General features: G+C 58.2%; 1 protein-coding gene across 1 annotated transcript in view; it reads left to right on the top strand.

Annotated features, from left to right (window-relative positions):
* Positions 1-18559, top strand: part of MYO15A (myosin XVA) — a 51778-nt gene that overhangs the window by 18343 nt on the left and 14876 nt on the right. Inside the window, 37 exon segments of the mRNA XM_072820882.1 lie at positions 564-712; positions 828-873; positions 1037-1161; positions 1455-1572; positions 1859-2034; positions 2475-2559; positions 3287-3340; positions 3437-3518; positions 3597-3727; positions 4177-4272; positions 5275-5510; positions 7114-7295; positions 7447-7519; positions 7740-7931; positions 8245-8405; positions 8518-8612; positions 9166-9292; positions 9491-9558; positions 9635-9712; positions 9869-10049; positions 10158-10290; positions 10601-10706; positions 10881-10953; positions 12318-12439; positions 12653-12712; positions 13164-13239; positions 13569-13684; positions 13772-13890; positions 14708-14849; positions 15260-15371; positions 15461-15535; positions 16003-16181; positions 16740-16855; positions 17423-17495; positions 17781-17853; positions 18094-18167; positions 18390-18472. Coding sequence (XP_072676983.1) covers positions 564-712; positions 828-873; positions 1037-1161; positions 1455-1572; positions 1859-2034; positions 2475-2559; positions 3287-3340; positions 3437-3518; positions 3597-3727; positions 4177-4272; positions 5275-5510; positions 7114-7295; positions 7447-7519; positions 7740-7931; positions 8245-8405; positions 8518-8612; positions 9166-9292; positions 9491-9558; positions 9635-9712; positions 9869-10049; positions 10158-10290; positions 10601-10706; positions 10881-10953; positions 12318-12439; positions 12653-12712; positions 13164-13239; positions 13569-13684; positions 13772-13890; positions 14708-14849; positions 15260-15371; positions 15461-15535; positions 16003-16181; positions 16740-16855; positions 17423-17495; positions 17781-17853; positions 18094-18167; positions 18390-18472 — 4187 coding nt within the window.

Genomic DNA, 18559 nt, shown 5'->3' on the forward strand with positions numbered 1-18559 from the left:
TTTCTCCCATTCCTGGTCCGGCCCCCTGCCCCTGGCCGGCCCCTCTGGATCACCCCAGCCCATCCTGGCCCTGGCCACCTAGCCGTGCCCACCCTATCCCCCCACTGAGCGGTTCTCCCAAATGGCCCTGTTGTTCTTAGCCACCCACCCTATCCTCTGGGCCTCCACCTTCTTCTCTGTCCAATGGGCACCCTCCTCCTGAGGTCGTGGTCAGAGTTCACAACGATGTGTGTCACAGGCCACCTCAGGGCCAAGTGCACAGTCAGATTGAAGAAAAAAAGCCAGCCCGACCATGGGACAGGTCTCGTGGAAGGTGCTGAGCACCAACTTGAGAGGCATGTGATCCAGGAGGACAGCAGCCTTGCAGAGAGGGCCGGGGTCTAGTGGGTTAGTTTTCTGATCCCTCTGGTTTGGAGATTGGACTCTTTTTGTTTTTAACTCTTTTTGTTGTCCCCGCCCCCCACCCCACCAACCTGTTTCCTTGTTTCTGTCTCTCCCCCCGCTCATCTTCCTGTCTCTCGTGCCTTGACTATGGCCCTGGCCTGCTGCCCGCCCCTGCTCAGGTGGTGGCACACCTCTTCTCCAGCCACGCCCCACAGGCCACCCCTCAGCGCCTGGGCAAGAGCAGCTCTGTCACTCGGCTCTACAAGGCACACACGGTGGCCGCTAAGTTCCAACAGTCGCTCCTGGATCTGGTGGAAAAGATGGAGAGGTGAGCATGTAGGTGGGGGGGCACCCAGTCTCCCCTCTGACCCACTCTGTGACCCTCAGGGGTCAGCACCTCCTGCCCTGGGGCCTCACAGTGCCTTCCTTCCGCCCCTGTGCAGGTGTAACCCCTTGTTCGTACGCTGCCTGAAGCCCAACCACAAGAAGGTATGTAATGGCTGAGGCCCCTGGGAGAGCCAGATCCTCCTTCTCATGCTGTGTGACCTTGCAAGTGGCTGTACCTCTCTGGACTTCCATCTGCCCAGCCCACTGTGGGGACTATTTGTGGTTGGGCCCATATGCAAACTCCTTTTCTGGGCCTTCCTTACAGGAGCCAGGCCTCTTTGAGCCAGATGTGGTAATGGCACAATTACGCTATTCAGGGGTGCTCGAGACTGTGCGAATCCGCAAGGAGGGCTTTCCAGTGCGCCTGCCCTTCCAGGTGTTCATCGACAGGTATGTCAGTCAGGGTTCCTGAGCTCCACAGCTCCATACCCAGCTCCCCCATGGCCCCAGGAATACAGAACCCAGGCAGGACAGAGCCTGCCATGCACAGTTGCTTGGTTGTGTGCTGTGCGAGATCGTTACGCTAGCTGTCACATAGCGATGTACTTCTCATTCCGCTATTTTTCCTAGTTTTATTGTGTGTGTTTGCGCGGAGGGGGCGGATTCCAAAGGAGTAATTTTAAGTTATTATGCACAATTTCCAGCAGATGGCAGTAAACTGTCTTATTCAACCGAAACCACAGGTACCGCTGTCTTGTGGCCCTCAAACACAACCTGCCGGCCAGTGGGGACATGTGTGTGTCGGTGCTGAGCCGCCTGTGCACGGTCATGCCAAATATGTACCGCGTTGGTGTCAGCAAGGTGAGTCCCGCCTCACGTGTGACCCCGGGAAGCCCCGAGTTCAGGAGCTTTAGAACTGGAGCCTGTGGAATGAGAAATGGCCCAGCCAGAGAGCAGTGGCCCCGAGCCAGCGTGGTGGACTTGGTCAGCGGTCAGCGGAAGGCGCATCCCGACTCCAGACCTATGCTCGGGGGCTTCCCCCTGCCTGGCTCCCCATCACTGCTCCTTCAGCCTCCCCACGCTCAGCCCATCCCCGGCCCCAGGAGGCCAGCCCCTCCATGCCTCAAGGCCCGCCTCCCCTCCTCAGCTGTTCCTCAAGGAGCACCTGCACCAGCTGCTGGAGAGTATGCGGGAGCGTGTCCTGCACCTGGCAGCCCTCACGCTGCAGCGCTGCCTGCGCGGCTTCCTCATCCGGCGGCGGTTCCGCTCCCTGCGCCACAAGATCGTCTTGCTGCAGAGCCGGGCCCGGGGCTACCTGGCCAGGTACAACCCACGCAGGGCAGGACTTGCTGGTGCCTCTGAAGAGGACTTGCCTGAACTGGGGTATAAGCTCCCTGTCCCAGAGGTGTGTGAGCTGAGTGTCGGGGCCTCTCTGCAGGAAGGGTGTCCGGACTCTGCTTTTGGATGTCCTGCCCACCTGCCCCCTGGCCCCAGCCTGCATCCCAGGTCTGGGAGCCCTGGGACTACAACCTGATGGGATGTACACACTCCAGGCAGTTTCCTCCAGAACCTGCCACTTAATTTGCTGTGTGACCTTGGCTGAGTCACTGCCCCTCTCTGAGCTCCATGGGGCTCGTATAGTGAGTCATGGACAGTGATACGCAAGCCCGGCTGGCGTGGGCATCTCTGCACCTTGGTCACTCTGCGATCCTACGCCCTGCCCTCCCCAGCCCCCAGGACACTTCTTTACTCCCCACCCCTAGGCAGCGGTATCAGCAGATGAGGAGGAGTCTGGTGAAGTTCCGGTCCCTGGTGCACACGTATATAAACCACCGGCATTACCTCAAGGTGCGGACCTGTTGCTCCCCCTGCTCTGGGGAGCCAGGCAGCAGGGAGAGGGAGGAGGCCCTTAGCCCCCAGGAGGAGACTGTTGGCCTCAGACAGTCTTGGGTTCGAATCCCCGCTCTGCCACTCACCAGCCAGGACTTGGCCTTCCCCACCCTCACTTTGTCTGCCTAGCCCTGGGGTTTGGGGGTGGGGGTTCAGGGACATGCTGCACGGGGAGGATTTAGCCTGTGCTGGGTTCACAGTGAGGCCTTCAGGAGTTGGGTGTGATGGAATCTGTCAGCCTGAGCAGCGCCGGATATGGTTTTACTCTTAATGCCAGTGTTGGCCCGTTGTATAAACCCACCCCCAGAAAGACAAGTGTAGTCCACAGAGCCTTGAAGACCCACCTGGCCTCCACTGAAGGCTCTGTGGCATGACAGGAGGGGAGTCCACCCCGTGTCTCTGGGCGACTGCAGAAATCCTCCTGGGGGTCTTTTCCTGTCCTGAAGTATTACTTCCTCCGCCTCTTGCCTCTCTTTCTCGCTCTTTCTCCCGTGCCTCTCTGTTTCTCTGGCCAGAGCTTTGCGCCCTCTTTGCTGCCTGTAGGGGGGCCAGTTGCCCCCTTTGCTTCTTTTGCCAGCCACCTCCCGTGGGTTGGCTTGGGCTGCCCCCGGGGCCCGGCTGGGGCCTGCTGTCGCCTCTGCCCACCGTTCTCCTGCCCCCGCCTTGACCATCTGCTCTCCTGCAGCTGAGGGCAGAGCGGAGGCTGCGGGTGGAGGAGGCCCGGCTCCGGGAGCTGGAGGTGGGTGTGGGCTCTGGGTGGCAGCAGGGACCAGAGGGGAGGCCGCCAGGTGGGAGTTGTGGCAGGGCTGCCCCTCACGCTGCATGGTCCCCGCAGGAACTGAGCAAGCGGGAGGTGGTGGCCGTGGGGCACCTGGAGGTGCCCGCTGAGTTGGCGGGACTCCTGCAAGCGGTGGCGGGTACGTCAGTGCGGCGCAGTGTGGGGAAGGGGTGGGCAGGCACAGAGTCTGGCACCTCACGCCCCCCTCTCTCCACAGGCCTCAGAGCAGCCCGGGGACCCCGGGTGGCCTCTGTGCGGACTCCCCGGCTCCAGGCCGAGCCCCGTGTCACGCTGCCCCTCGATATCAATAACTACCCCATGGCCAAGTTTGTCCGATGCCACTTTAAGGTAAAGGCTGGCATGAGCCCAAGCAGCCCTGGTCAGCAGGCCCTGTTGTCAGCCTGGGGCAGGGTCCTGGCCATGCCCTGTGGCATGGGCTCATACCCAGAGCCCTTGACTTGCCGGGTCATGAGGAGTCCAGGGGCTCCAGAGGAGGGCCAGACAGACATGGAGGGGCCCAGGGACTTAGGAAGTGGCCATTTGCCAAGTACCTCATCCCTGCTTTCATTTCGGGCTCTCCAGGAAGAGGGACTCTCCAGGGGGCTCAGGTGGCCTCCACCACCAGCGAACTGAGGGCCAGTGTCTGCCTCTCTTCAGGCTTCAGTGTCCCCATCCACACTCTGGGGAAAGGAGCCCTTACCTCACTGGCTCTCATGTCCCTACCTGGCTCAGAGAAGTGGAGGGAGTGTACCCAGGAGTCCCAGCTCTGTCCTCACGCCCCTGCCCTGTGCCCGCAGGAACCTGCCTTCGGGATGCTGACACTGCCCCTGAGGACACCCCTCACACGGCTGCCAGTAGAGTGCCATGCAGAAGCTGTGAGCGTCTTCAAGTTGGTAAGGGTCCGCCCATGCCACCTTTGAAGTTATAGCCATGAAGCCTCTTGACCTGCCCTCCTGGGTCCTCCACTAACCCAGACCATTAAGCCCAGCCTTCTTCTTTGGAGGAAAGACTTCTGGGCGAGGAAGGGCATGGAATCAGGGCTCCTCTCTGGACTAGGGTTTGAGGATTGAGAGGCTTTCTTCTCCCAGCCGTCTTCCTGACAAAGAGGCTGCCCCAGAGTCTCCATGGAGCTTCCCAGGGACACCATGAATAGATCCAGGTCCCCTCCTCGAGGGCTTCCTAGTCTGAGGAGGGGAGGCAGAGCAGACCTGACTACTCCATGGACAGAGGTTAGGCATGGAGGCTGGGAAGTCTAACTAGGTTCCTAAACCACCTCTGGACAGAATCAAAGAGGGCTTCCTGTTGGCAGGGGATGGGGGTGGGGTGGAGCATTTGAGCTAGTTTGGAAGGAGTTAGAATCTGCCAGCCAGGACAGATGGAGAAGCCACCAAGAGAAGAAAAAGTTGATGTAGTCAAAACACATCAATTAATGGAAGTCAAAAGGGAAGGGGCAGGAGGGGGTCCCAAGGCCTTGTCTGCCTTGGATTTCATTCTAAGGGCCCCAGGGAGCCAAGGAGGGTGCTTCCATGGGAGGGAGTGGTCAGATATGAATGTTAAAAAAGTGCTTTCTTGGGGCCTGGATGGAGAAGGAGGTGAGGGATGGAGGCCAGAGACGAAGGGAGGGGCTAGGGCTGTTTGGAGAGCGCTAGTGGAAGGTTCTTGACCAGGAGAGAAAAGTCAGTATGCTTTGGATCTTGAGTTTTCTCATAGTTAGCATGAACTTCCTGGTCATTTGGCACAGGACATGGCAATTACAGTGTAACATGGTGGGGGGGTGCTGTTACATGGGCTTTCCTGGGACTCATGGGAAGGTCGAGAGAGGGGTGCATGTTGGGGATGGGGCCCTGGCCCAAACAACCTTCCAAGAGGCCCAGGAGAGTCTGTTTGTGGTCTAGATCCTGCGTTTCATGGGCGACCCTCACCTGTATGGTGCCCAGGAAAACGTCTTTGGGAACTACATTGTGCAGAAGGGGCTGGCGGTGCCCGAGCTCCGGGATGAGATCTTGGCACAGCTGGCCAACCAGGTGTGGCGTAACCCCAGCTCCCACAACGCCGAGCGGGGCTGGCTCTTACTGGCTACATGCCTCAGCGGCTTCGCACCTTCCTCGCGCCTCAGCAAGTACCTGCTCAAGTGAGTGGAACCCGGCAGGGCCAGGGCTGAGAACAGTGATGCTGGCCTGAGGCCCTGGGGGGGATGTCAGAGGTCAGGCCAGGAGTGAGGTCTCTATGCTTGGAAGCTCAGGCATGAGGGCCTGTTTGGGTCCGTTCTCTGTCTCCACCAGTCTCAGAACAAGAAACAAGGGCAGGTGTTCACTATGGAGGGTAGGGCTCACATAAACTGGATAAAGGACTTGCAAAGCTCAGAGGATGGCAAGACCAGGGCATAGGGAATTTGGGGAAAAGGTGCTCATCTCTCATGTCATGGCAGTAGAGCCAGGTGGTTAGGAGTATAGACTCTGAATGCAAGACAGTCTGGGTTCAAACCCCAGCTCAACCTTCAGAATGCCAGCATCTTGATGATACTGAAGATGACAGTGATAACATCCCCCTGCTGGGGGCAGCCCTGGTGGCGCAGCGGTTTGGTGCCGCCTGCAGCCTGAGGTGTGATCCTGGAGACCTGGGATCGAGTCCCACGTTGGGCTTCCGGCGTGGAGCCTGCTTCTCCCTCTCCCTCTGCCTGGGTCTCTGCCTCTCTCTATGTGTCTATGAATAAATAAATAAAATCTTAAAAAAAAAAATCCCCCCGCTGGGTGAGAAGGATGCTTTGAGCTCAGGCAAGCCCTGTGTGCAAATCCCAGCTCTGATACTCACCTGCTGTGTGACCTGGGGCAACTCACTGCCCTTCTCTGAGTCTCTTTCCTCATCCGTAAATTAGGGTTGGTAATAAGACCACCTTACAGGGTGGCTGTGAGCCTCAGAGCATGTAGAGCTTCACCTGGGCCATGCGCAGTAGGTAGGCAGCTCAGTGGGTCAGTCTTGTGAATCTGTGGCAACAGGTTAGGGCCACTGCCTTCCTTTCTGGGCTTGCAGTGGGCACAGCTCTGGGTTCCCTCTTGTGACCGCCACCGAGGGGCTGCTCCATTGTTGCTCCAGAAGCAGGAAGGGAGCCAGGGAGCCGGGCATGTGGAGTACCTGCCCTTGGAGGGGATCAGTTTTGTTGGCCCTGGGCCAAGCTGAACCCTCACGGCATCACTTGTGTAGATGAGAAATTGGAGGCAGGCTCGGAGGGGCCAGGTGATCGATCCCCTGGGAGGCTTGGTGAAGGCATTGAAAGCCGAGTCTTCCAGAGTCTGAATTCTTGCCCACATCTTGCTGCAACCCCTACCTTGTCAATGACATTTTGCTCCAACAAGCTTTGGTGGACCTTCCTGGGACCTCTTTGGCATGTCCTTGGACCTTTGTTGGCTTAAGATACCTTTGGCTAGCCTGGGACCCTTTCAGCTTAGTCCTAGGACTCTGGGATAGTCTGAGATTTTTTTAGTCTAGCCTCAGAACTATGGGGCTAACCTGAGGCCCTTTGAGTTTAGTCCCGAACCTCTGGGCTCTCCCAGGACCCCTCCAGTATCATCCCAGAGCTCTGGACTATAGCCTGGGACCCTTCCGAGCTGGCCTCTTTGCTCGGGCCTTCTCAGCTTCACCATAGAGCTCTGGGCTCAGACTAGACTTAGAATCCTCCTCTCTCGCGGGCTCGCCACAGATCACTCTTCATCCCGGTTTCAACTCCTATCCATCAGGTTTGTGTCTGATTATGGGCAGAATGGCTTCCAGGCTGTGTGTCAACACCGCCTCATGCAGGCCATGGGCCGGGCCCAACAGCAGGGCTCTGGGGCTGCCCGCACCTTCCCCCCGACCCAGCTTGAGTGGATAGCAACCCAGGAGAAGGCCAGCATGGCACTGGATGTGGGCTGCTTCAATGGTGAGCTGTCCTCTTCCCACCATGCACTGCCTTCCCTCCTCCCTCTCTGCCTCACAGAAGGGCACAGGGATGGGACAAGAGTGGGGAAGCCTAAGAGCGTGTGCGGGCGGGGGAGTAGCAGGACTGAGCCCAGCACCCGCCGCTGTCCCAGGTGACCAGTTCTCCTGCCCAGTACACTCCTGGAGCACGGGGGAAGAGGTGGCTGGAGACATTCTGAGGCACAGGTTGGCTCCTGGAATAATCCCCGTCCCAGCATGCCCTCGGGTACCTGGGAAGGAGGGAGGGGGAGGGGAGGGGGAGAGGTGGGAGACCAGACCCCCCAACACATACATACACAGGGTCCACTCTGGTCATGCTTGGGGGCTAGCTCATATTCCAGGGTTTCTCCAGGCAATACCTGTTGGTTCCATCCCTCACTTCTGTCCCTCCATGTGCTGTCACCAGGGGGCTGGCAGATGGCTGGCGGGGCTGGACAGTGGCCATGAAGAATGGGGTCCAGTGGGCCGAGCTGGCAGGCCACGACTACGTGCTGGACCTGGTGTCAGACCTAGAGCTGCTCAGGAACTTCCCGAGACAGAAGTCTTACTTCATCGTGGGTGCAGAAGGGCCCATGGCCGGCAGGGGAAGCCCAAGAGTGTAGGTGGCTACGTGGGTCCTTCAGGCACTTGGTCTCCCCTTTCCTCCCAGCTGCTGGTTCAGAGCTGAGTTCCAAACCTAAGCTTTAAGTGACCTCTGCACCTGGTGTGGGACTCAAACTCACAACCCCAAGATCAAGAGTCAGACGCTCCGCTGAAGTGGGCCAGCCAGGCACCCCGGGGTCCTACCTTTAAAGGGAAAGAGCCACCCATTTTCAGAGCCCAGAGGAGATCGTGGTGATGATGGTGGGGTCATTCTGGGAGGGCCATCATCTCTCAGGCGGTCAGCTGCTCCATGTTCCCCTTCCCTACAGGTTGTTTGGGAACAGCTGGGACTCAGATGAGGACACACCCACCAGGCCCCAGACCCAGGGATGCGTGCCCAGAGTGGCTGACTCCGACGGGTACTGGAGCCACAACGAGGATGGTACAAACAGGGAGAACAGGGCCCAGAGAGGGACAGCCACCCACTGAGGCCAACCAGGAGGGGCCACTCTCTCTGGTCGGGAGGGATCCTGGGGGCCATGTGGGGTGATCAGCAGGAGAAAACAACTTGGTTTTGTATCTGCCTCCCCCTCACCCCCCAGACTCAGACAGCCTGGGAGAACCCTCTGTGCCCCACAGGGGACTGGACTGCTACCTGGACAGCCTCTTCGACCCCGTGCTGTCCTACGGGGACGCGGTAGGGACGGGGCGGGGTATTGGCAGAAAACTGGGACCGCATGTACATATCTAGTCACACACCCACAGGAGATGCAGGAGCCTCTTGCAGCCAGGGCCAGGGGGTAGCTGGGCCTGGGTCTCTGCTGGGGGCCAGGCAAAGGTTGAGGGTGCGCTCATGGCTAGAGATGCTCCTGGCTGATCCCAGAACCACCCACGGCTAAAGGTCTAGGGCCCCTCCTCCACCTGGGGTGGGAGCCAGCCCCATCAGGTACCCTTGCTCATTCTGGAAAGTCCCAGGAGTCCCTCCATGGCATGATGTGCAGCCCTGAGCAGGGCACAGCTCCTCTTTGAACCTGTTTACTCATCTGTGAGAGGGGGTGGATTGGGTGGATTTGCAGGGCTGGTGGGGTATTGACTGGGATGCTGCATGAGCAGAAGCTGGGCATAAAGCAGACACTAGGCTGATGTGGGGCCCCGGGGACAGAGGAGGTGGCTGGTGTCAGATGCCCGTTGCCTTGGAACCTCGGGAGTATGACAGTGAGGCAGATACTTGAGCCACCTGCTGCCCCCAGGACCTGGAGAAGCCAACAGCCATTGCCTACCGCATGAAAGGGGGAGGCCAGCCTGGTGGAAGCGGCAGTAGCAGCACTGAAGACCCCCCCAGGAGGCCTCCAGAGCCAAAGCCAAAGCCAAAGCCAAGTCAGTGCCTGCCCCTAGAGTGGTTCCAGGGTGGGCAAGGGGAGGGGGCCCTCCTCCTGGTTCTCAGGGGCAGAATGGAGGCAGCCACTGGCCCGTTGGGGCTGAGACAGCCGCAGGGTGGGGGTTAGCTAGGAAATCCCCACTTCCCCCCATGTCCTGCCCCTTGGGATCCATGCCTTCTGACATGGCTCCCCGCAGTCCCAGGCCTGGATGCCTCCACACTGGCTCTGCAGCAAGCCTTCATCCACAAACAGGCTGTCCTACTGGTGAGTGCTAGCTGGGCTGTGGGAGGTGCCCTGAGCGCAGGCCTGCCTGGTCACCCCCACCACCACCTCTCCCCAGGCCCGGGAGATGACCCTACAGGCCATGGCACTCCAGCAGCATCCGCTGGGTCCCACCCCAAGGCCCTTGCCTCCAGAGGTGAGCCTGGCCTACCCAGCTGAGCGCTGTGCTACTCCAGGGTCTCACCGTGCCTCTCTGGGGTAGTAGCCTCAAGCCCATCCTGGGCAAACACAGGGTCCCCGAGAATAGGCCAGTGTGTCCCAGGAAGCATACTCTATTCTTCATTCTCTGCAGAAACCCCTAGCGCCAGAGGCACAGCCCAAGTTTGTGGGCACTGGACCCCCAGCCAAGCCTGTGCTCCTGCGCTCTGCTCCAAAGCCTTTGGCCCCAGCCCCTCTGGCCAAGGCCCCAAGACTCCCCACCAAGCCTGTGGCTGCCCCCATTCTAGCTCAGGACCGGGTTTGTCCAGAAACCAGTGAGTGTCCTATCCCAGTGGGGGTGGGCGGGATTGGGCATGTAGCTGTCCCCTCCTCACACCAACTGTGGCCTTACTCTGTTCCCTACCCCCATCCCTCACCCACAGCTTCGCCCTGCCCGGATCTAGTCCGGTATTCAACGCTCAACTCAGAGCACTTCCCTCAGCCCACACAGCAGATCAAGAACATCGTGAGGCAGTACCAGCAGCCACCCCGGGGAGGCCGGCCCGAGGCCCTCAGGTCAGCTCTGCCCCCACCCCAGCCCTCTGGGCCAGTGGCCTCCTCACCATACCTGAGTGGCCACCAGCTGGGTGCTCCCTGCCCAGCAACCTTCAGGGAGTGAGTTTTTTTATGCAGAAGATCCAGATGAGCCTTTGGGGTGGAGAAAGAAAGGCCCAGACCATGCTCTAGGTTGTGCTGTGTGACCTCAGACCAGTCTATAATCCTCTCTGGGTTTTCATGTATGATGATAGAGATGGGGGTGGAGGAAAAAGTTCCCTATTCTAGAACTCTGTGGCTGGGAAGAAGAAATTCCTATGCAATCCACCAGGAAGGATGGTGGAAAGGGGTTTGTGAAGCGGCCAGACCCTCACGAGGAGGCCTTGATGATCCTCAAAGGGCAGATGAGCCACCCAGCAGCAGCATCTGGCAGCCAGGTGAGGGGCGGCTTTGGGCTGGGCCCAGACAGGACAAAAGACAAAGTGGGGTGTTGGAGAGCCTCAGAAACCAGCTGCCCCTGTCAGCTATGACCCTGCTGCTGCCCCAGACCCTGTCCCCTCCCTGGGGACCCCCCCATGACCCTCTGAGCACTCTCTTTTTTTGGCGGACAGGTGCCCAGAGAGGCTGTGGCCTTGGTGAAACCAGTGACCAGCACCCCAAGGCCATCCACGGGACCCACTCCAGGTGAGGGGCTAGGAGGGAGGAAGGGAGGAAGGGAGGGGCAGAGGGCTGTTGTCCAAGCATGTGAGTAAGTCTGTGTGAGTGCAGGTGAGTCCTGGTCTATGTGTCAGTGGCATGTGTGTGTCTGTGTCCCTGAGCCACGTGGACATACTGTGTGGACATTTGTGTAAGTATATCAGCACTTAACTAACAGTGACTTCAGGCCACACCCACTCTGGCCTTGCTACATCCTCACTAAAATCCTTCAAGGAAGTACCATGTTTGTCTAGGTGTTACAGATGGGAAAACCAACACAGAGAGGTTAAGTGACTTGCTCAAGATCACACAGCTCAAAAGTGTCCGACCGGGATTATAAACTCAGCCCTCAGGGGGCACTGGATGGCTCAGTGGTTGAGTATCTGCCTTTGGCTCAGGGCACAATCCCAGGGTTTTGGGATCAAGTCCCACATCAGGCTCCCCTCAGGGAGCCTGCTTCTCCCTCTGCCTGTGTCTCTGCCTCTCTCTGTGTCTCTCATGAATAAATAAATAAAATATTAAAAAAAAAAAAACAACCCTCCTGGCCTCACAATTGGAACCATAATCTCTGTGTCCTCTGCCTCATGGTAACCACAGTGTATCTTAGAAGATATAAATCAGTTCACATCATGTCCCTGCCACAAACTCTCCCATGACTCCTAGGATGAACTCTAGACTTCTCACTATGGTCTCTGAAACCCCGCATGATCTGCCCACCTTCCCAACCTCATCCTCCCCCCACCCCATTCTCCCCTTGGCACACTCTCTTCCTGGAACACAGCAAGCCCACTCCTACTTCAGGGCCTTGCTAGGTACTTGCTGTACCTAGAATGCTCTTCCCTAAGAGATCTTTGCATGTCTGGCCCTCCTCATCATTCAGGTCTTGGCTCAGTATCATCTCAGAGAAGTGAGCTGGGTTGCAGAGATGGAAGGACTCTCATAGACCAGCCCCTAGACTTTCCTAAGTAGCCCAGTTTTCTTTCCATCCCAGCTCCTAGAACTGAGATCTTTGTTATTTTTTTTTTTTTGAGATCTTTGTTATTTAATTGTCTGTTCTACCCACACCTATCATGAGACTGTCAACACAAGGGCAGACGCCTTGTCTATACTGCTCAGCACCCACCCCCAGGCTCTAACACAGACCTGCTGCATACACTATCTATATATGATCTATATATGCATTAAGTGAAAGATTGAGCCATTGTATGATTGTGCTTGTGTGTCCCTGTGATTGGTGTGTCTGCAGCCAGGGTTGTGGGAGACCACTTAGCCCCAGCCCCTTCCCTGACAAGAGGTCGCCCCCAATCCCCTTCCTCATTGGCCCTGCCTCTTTCACTCACTGTGCTCCCCAGTGCCGCCTTTGCGGTCTCTGGAGCCCCCTGAGGAACCTCTGCAGACACAGCTGCACCGCCTGGTGAACGCCAACTTCTATGGCTACCAGGACGCCCCCTGGCGGATCTTCTTGCGCAAAGAGGTACCTGGCCAGGCTGAAGCCAAAGGAGGGGTGCATGGGAGTGTGGGCAGGGAGGGGGGTGGGGCTAGGGTGGGGCCGCTAGACCCTGGTCTAAGCTAGACAGTGGAGTCAGAAGCCAGGGGCCCAGGTGGTACGGAGCCCACTTTATCTGCGGGGTAGGAAGCAAAGTGAGAGGACTGCCCAAAGGGCCTCACTGGAGCCCCAATCCCACAGGTATTTTACCCCAAGGACACCTACAGCCACCCTGTGCAGTTAGACCTCTTGTTCCGGCAGGTGAGGTCTACTCCTTCCTTTCTGCCTCAGTGTGCTCATCTGGACAATGGGTGCATAGACTAGCCTTCTGCAAATCTTGTTTCTATACTCTTGGATTTAGGGTCCTTGACCATAGTGAGGATGGGGAGCTGTTCTGAACTTCCCACCCTTATGGACAAGCCCACAATTTGATTTAACCAGACACACAGTTTGTCTGAGCTAGATGGGACTCAGAAGTCAAATCCCAGCCCCAGTATGTAGAGGAGGAAGCTACGGTCCAGGAAGGGCGGCATGGGTTGTGGAAGAGAAGATAAAGGAGAGGGGCCTTTGTAAATGAGATCTGATTCACACAGATGACCCCACTGCTATGTAAATAGGAGTCTCACGTCTCCACTCACACTGGAACAATCCAGCCTGGGTTCCCAGATGGGGGAGTCTCACAAGCCACCTGCATCGTGGCTCATTTCCACAGATCCTCCACGACACGCTCTCCGAGGCCTGCCTGCGCATCTCCAAGGATGAGAGGCTGAAGATGAAGGCCCTGTTTGGTACCACAGGGGATGGGAAGGGACACGGATGGGGCAGCCAGCTAGAACCGGGCCAGGCCTTCTTAGAAGGAGATTGGGGCTGACAAACCCAGCCCCATTCACCTCTCATATAGCCTTCCTTGCTCTACTTCTGGCCTCTTCCAGGGCCAGGCTGCCAGTCTGAGTTCAGTTTTGCCTAATACACTGTGTGGCCCTAGTTGTGGTTTCCCAGTGTAGACATGGAGATCACCCTGTTCCAGTATCTTCCTGCTGGGTGTCAGCCTTCCTCCCTGCAATGTGGGCTGGCAGCAGAGGGGAGAGAGGGTTCTGACCCGACCTGCATCCCTCAGCCCAGAACCAGCTGGACACACAGCGGCCCCTGGCACCGGAGAGCGTGAAGCGGGCCGTGGTCAGCACTGCACGTGACAGCTGGGAGCTCTACTTCTCCCGCCTCTTCCCTGCCACGGTGCGAGTGCCCTGCCGGCCCCCGCTCACCCAGGGACTTCAGGGAAGAGGCTAGAAGACTCTCAAGTGTCCCTTATCTCCACCCCAGGGCAGTGTGGGCACTGGCGTGCAGATCCTGGCTGTGTCCCACATGGGCATCAAGCTCGTAAGGATGGGCAAGGGCAGCCGGGAGGCTGGCGGGCAGCTGCAGGTCCTGCGCACATACAGGTGAGCAGCGGGCAGGCAGGTGAGAATGGGGTTAGCTGGGCGTGGGCATGCTGGGCAGTAGCATCTCCTCACCGACTCTCCCCAGCTGATTGCTGAGTGCCTGTGATGTGCCAGGCTCTCTGCTGAGCCCTTTAAGCAAGTCTGTTTTACAGATGGGGAAACTGAGGCTCAGTGAGAGAAGTTGCTTGTCTCAGGTCACATAGCCAGGAAGCAGATGAGCTATGAGCCCTCTACCCTGGCCTGCCTCTTAGACTACACCCCAGCCTTGCCCTTCCAGAGCTCACTGCACAGTGGGGGTGTCTGTGTTGTGAACAGCTGAGTTTTGTTGTACAGCCAGGAATGGAAAGCGTGTCCTGGCATAAGACCTCCCTGAGTCCTTGGACCCCTCCCCTGCCAGCAGCCCCTTTTGTCCTCTGTCACACAAGAACAAGAATAGAACCTCATTCCTTGGTTGCGGGAAAGCTCCTTGTTTTGAAAGAGGCAGAGAATTTGGTCAGTGGGTGAAGGAGATAGATTTGTGCGGGCAAGATCTGGGAGGTTGCATTAAGAGACAAAGGAAAAAAAAGTAGAGCAAGGCCAAGGGTAGTGAGGGCTGGAGTGTCGGTTCACGGGTGATAGGAAATGGGCCAGGGCCACAGGCAGGATGGGGAGCGGAGGCTGGGCAGGCTCCCAGGTCCCTGTGGCAGGCAGCAGGGCGCTCAGGTGGGGCTGGGCTTTGGGAATGGTCCAGGGCAGGAGCAGAGGAGCAGGCCGGGTAGGGAGGAAGGCGCCCTCTGGCCAAGGAGCCCTGCCTTCATGCCACTTTCCCATTCTCCAGCTTTGCGGACATCCTGTTTGTGACCATTCCCTCCCAGAACATGTTGGAGTTCAACTTGGCCAGCGAGAAGGTCATCCTCTTCTCAGCCCGAGCTCATCAGGTCAAGACCCTGGTCGACGACTTCATCCTGGAACTGAAGAAGGTCAGGGTCCTTCTACAGGGGAGGTCCCTCCTCAAGGGACCAGGGATGGAAAACAGGGTTCCCCTGTGTCATTTACACACCAGCCACGCCTCCCTGAGAAGTATGGGTGTGTGCGTGTGTGTGCATGTGCACACGTGGACTGGGCAGCCCTCAGGCCTCAGCAAGGAAGCTTTGGTGAGGGAGTGGATGGGTAAGCCCCATATGTGTTCATCGGATTCCAGTCTCCAGCCCTTTACAAGGCCATCCCTTCGACTCCCATAACATTCTTCCCTCTCTCACCTAGGGAATGTCCCGTTTCCCATGAGTCAGGGTGGAATACCTGTGGAAAAGAGGAGCGGGGGAGTGGCCCCAGTCCTCTGGGAGGAGGGGGATGGGACTGCAGCCACTCACCCTGCCCCTGGCTGACCCAGGACTCGGACTACGTGGTCGCAGTGAGGAACTTCCTACCTGAAGACCCAGCACTGCTTGCCTTCCACAAGGGTGACATCATCCACCTGCAGCCCCTGGAGCCACCTCGAATGGGTCAGGGCCATGGGACACCATGGGTATGGGCGGCAGAGGCTCGGCAAGGGGGCCTCCCTGGCAGGTGCTGACATGAGCTCGACCCGCAGGCTATAGCGCTGGCTGTGTTGTCCGCAAGAAGGTCGTGTACCTGGAGGAGCTGCGGCGTAGAGGCCCCGACTTTGGTGGATACCCTGGATCCCCCAGTCCAACCTGGAAACCCTAAACAGCTCATCCTGGCTTCATGCACTCACATTGCAGATGCTCTATGGGGGTTTCTCGGTGCCCCAGGGGGGCCTGGCCTGGCCGCCTGCTGCGGCCCCAGCCAGTTCCTCCTGGCGGCCCCCTCATCCAGCCCTCTGTCTGCATATCTGGCTGAGGGCTCTCTGTCAGTGTTAGTTACTGTTTCTGTGTATGTGGCCCGGGTCTCTCTGTCTCTCTGCCGGAGCATCCACAAGCACGTGTTTTCTGGTCCACCTCCCACTGACGGAATGCCTTTCCTTACCCTGTGTTCTCAGCTGCAGAGTCTCCATGGCCTCCTGCACAGAACACTGGGGCAGGGGCAGGAGGGTGCTCCAGTATCCCTAGAGGGGCCCCTTAGTCCTGAGACGTGACCCTTTTGCTTGTCTCAGACCCTTTACCTGCCCCCTAGGCTGGAGGTTCGGGACCATCCACGGGCGTGTGGGCCGCTTCCCTTCTGACCTCGTGCAGCCTGCGGCTGCCCCTGATTTCCTACAGTTGCCGGTTGAGCCAGGCCGGGGCCGGGCTGCTGCTGTGGCCGCTGCTGTGGGCTCCACAGCTGCTGCATGGGAGGTGGGCCGCAGGAGGGAGGTGAGACCATCAGAGCCGGGCCCGCGGGGCTGAGACAACGGGGTGGTCAGCTTGATGGTGGAGGCAGTTGGGAGCAAGGTCAGCCGAGGGTATGGCCAATCCCAGGATAGGCAGAACCTGATAGGGCCAGCCAGATGTGTGACCCATGGCAGGAGCAGAAATGATTGGAGGTGTGGCCAGATGGGTTCGGGATGGTGGGGGTCAGCAGGGTTGTGATGAGGTGGGGGGGACCCAAGCATATGGGGCAGGAGCAGGTGTGTGGAATGGAGCCAGGGAAGGGTGGAGTAAGGGGCTAGGTCAGCCAGGACCAAGCTTTGGGGAGATGGAGGGGGCATGGCCAGAGGCGGCAGGAGGTGGGGTCAGCTGGGCTGTGGTAGGAGTGACTTGGTGCAAGGTGTCAGGACTACCGAGTGGGGGTGAGTCTAGGTGGGTGGGGGTTAGGGGCAGCCTGAGAGGATTTGGACAGAGTCAGGCTGGGGTTGGGTATGGTAGCTTTGAGCATGAGCAGGTGTGGCAGGAGTGGCAGGACGGGACCTCTTAACTCTGGCCCTCCTGCAGGGTCCCCTGGTCAGGGCTGGCTCCCCTGACCATGCAGACGATGGCCTGACTCTCCCACCGTACTCGATGCTTGAGTTTGCCCAGAAGTATTTCCGAGACCCTCAGAGGAGACCCCAGTGAGTGGTGGTCCCAGCCCTCATGCCCACGCTGAAGAAGGCCCTTCTGGGGCTTCTGGCAGCCATCCAAGTGAGGCTGCCGCACTTCTGATGGGGGGGAGGAGAAACCACTCAGATGTGAGGTCTGCCTGCAGCCTCAGCTTCTGGGAGCCTTCCTGCCTGGTTGACAGACATTGGGTCAAGAACATTCTGGGTGATGCTTCTCCCTCTGCCTGTGTCTCTGCCTCTCTCTCTCTCTGTGACTATCATAAATAAATAAAAATTAAAAAAAAAAAAAAAAGGGATCCCTGGGTGGCGCAGCGGTTTAGCGCCTGCCTTTGGCCCAGGGCACGATCCTGGAGACCCGGGATCGAGTCCCACGTCAGGCTCCCGGTGCATGGAGCCTGCTTCTCCCTCTGCCTATGTCTCTCTGCCTCTCTCTCTCTCTCTGTGTGTGACTATCATAAATAAATAAAAAATTTAAAAAAAAAAGATTAAAAAAAAAAAAAAGAACATTCTGGGTGGAAAGGGGATATAGCCAGAGGCTCAGAGGCAAGACTTATGAGTAGCACCTATCTCCTGTTGCAGGGATGGCCTCAGGCTAAAATCCAAGGAAGGTCGGGAGTCCAGGACCTTGGAAGACATACTCTGCTTCACCAAGGTGTCCAGCCCCAAGTCTGGTTCCTCATCTGTAAAATGGTGATGCAAGAGCCCCTTCTAGGTCTTTGGTGGGACAAACAGCCTTGTCCTCAGTAGGACCCCTCCCAGCTCTCAGCACCCCAAGGACCTAGTTCCTCCTAGGGCAGCATCTCCCCCCAGTGCCTAACACGCCTGGCGGCTTTTTTATGATGTGACCTCTCCTGTCATAACACAGGAGGCACCGCATGGCCCTCCTTTCTGGCTTGTCCCTCCACGGTCATGACACGAGCCCTTCCTCCCCTCGCAGACCCCACTGCAAGAGTCTCTCATCGAGCTCAGTGACAGCAGCCTCAACAAGATGGCCACCGACATGTTCTTAGGTGTGGGGGTGGGGCGGGCCTGGGCCAGGTGGGATCCAGCCGTGGGACCCTGCTCTTCCCAGCCCTCTGGTCCTAAGGGTCTCCCCCTCAGTTCAGGCCTGGGGCCACATTTACGGAAGAGGAACCTCCAGCTGCCCCAGGGTCGTACCCTCCCAGGGATGGCCCCAACCTTGGCGTGCCCCGGGGTGAGTGGGCAGCTGGGTGCCTGGTGGCCCCGGGTGGGACAAGTCTTTCCTACAGCTGTGATGAGATTCATGGGTGACGCTCCACTGAAAGGCCAGAGTGAACTGGATGTGCTTTACACCCTCCTGAAGGTTAGTCCAGCAGATTTTGGTGGATGCTCCCTTGCCTGCTGTGTAGCTCAGTTTCCCCATCTGTCAAGCAAAGTTGCAGGACATTGGGGTGGGGACCCCAAAGAGGAATGCACCCTGCAGTGGGGAGGGGGCTGAGGAAGGGACACCAGGCCTTTCTCCAAGTGCACACCCTGTTTTCATGTGCCTGGTGTGTGGCACGGGCTCCGGCATGGCCTCCTTCAGCTGTGTGAGGACCACGAAGTCATGCGGGACGAGTGTTACTGCCAAGTTGTGAAGCAGATCACAGACAACACCAGCACCAAGCAGTGAGTGCGCTGGGCCGTAACCCCTGTACCCTACTCCCCACATCGTGTCATTGCTCCAAGAGGGGTCTGTTCAGTCTTTCCCCCTGT

This window comes from Canis lupus, chromosome 3, assembly GCF_048164855.1.
Source record: "Canis lupus baileyi chromosome 3, mCanLup2.hap1, whole genome shotgun sequence".
Taxonomy (NCBI): Eukaryota; Metazoa; Chordata; class Mammalia; order Carnivora; family Canidae; genus Canis; species Canis lupus.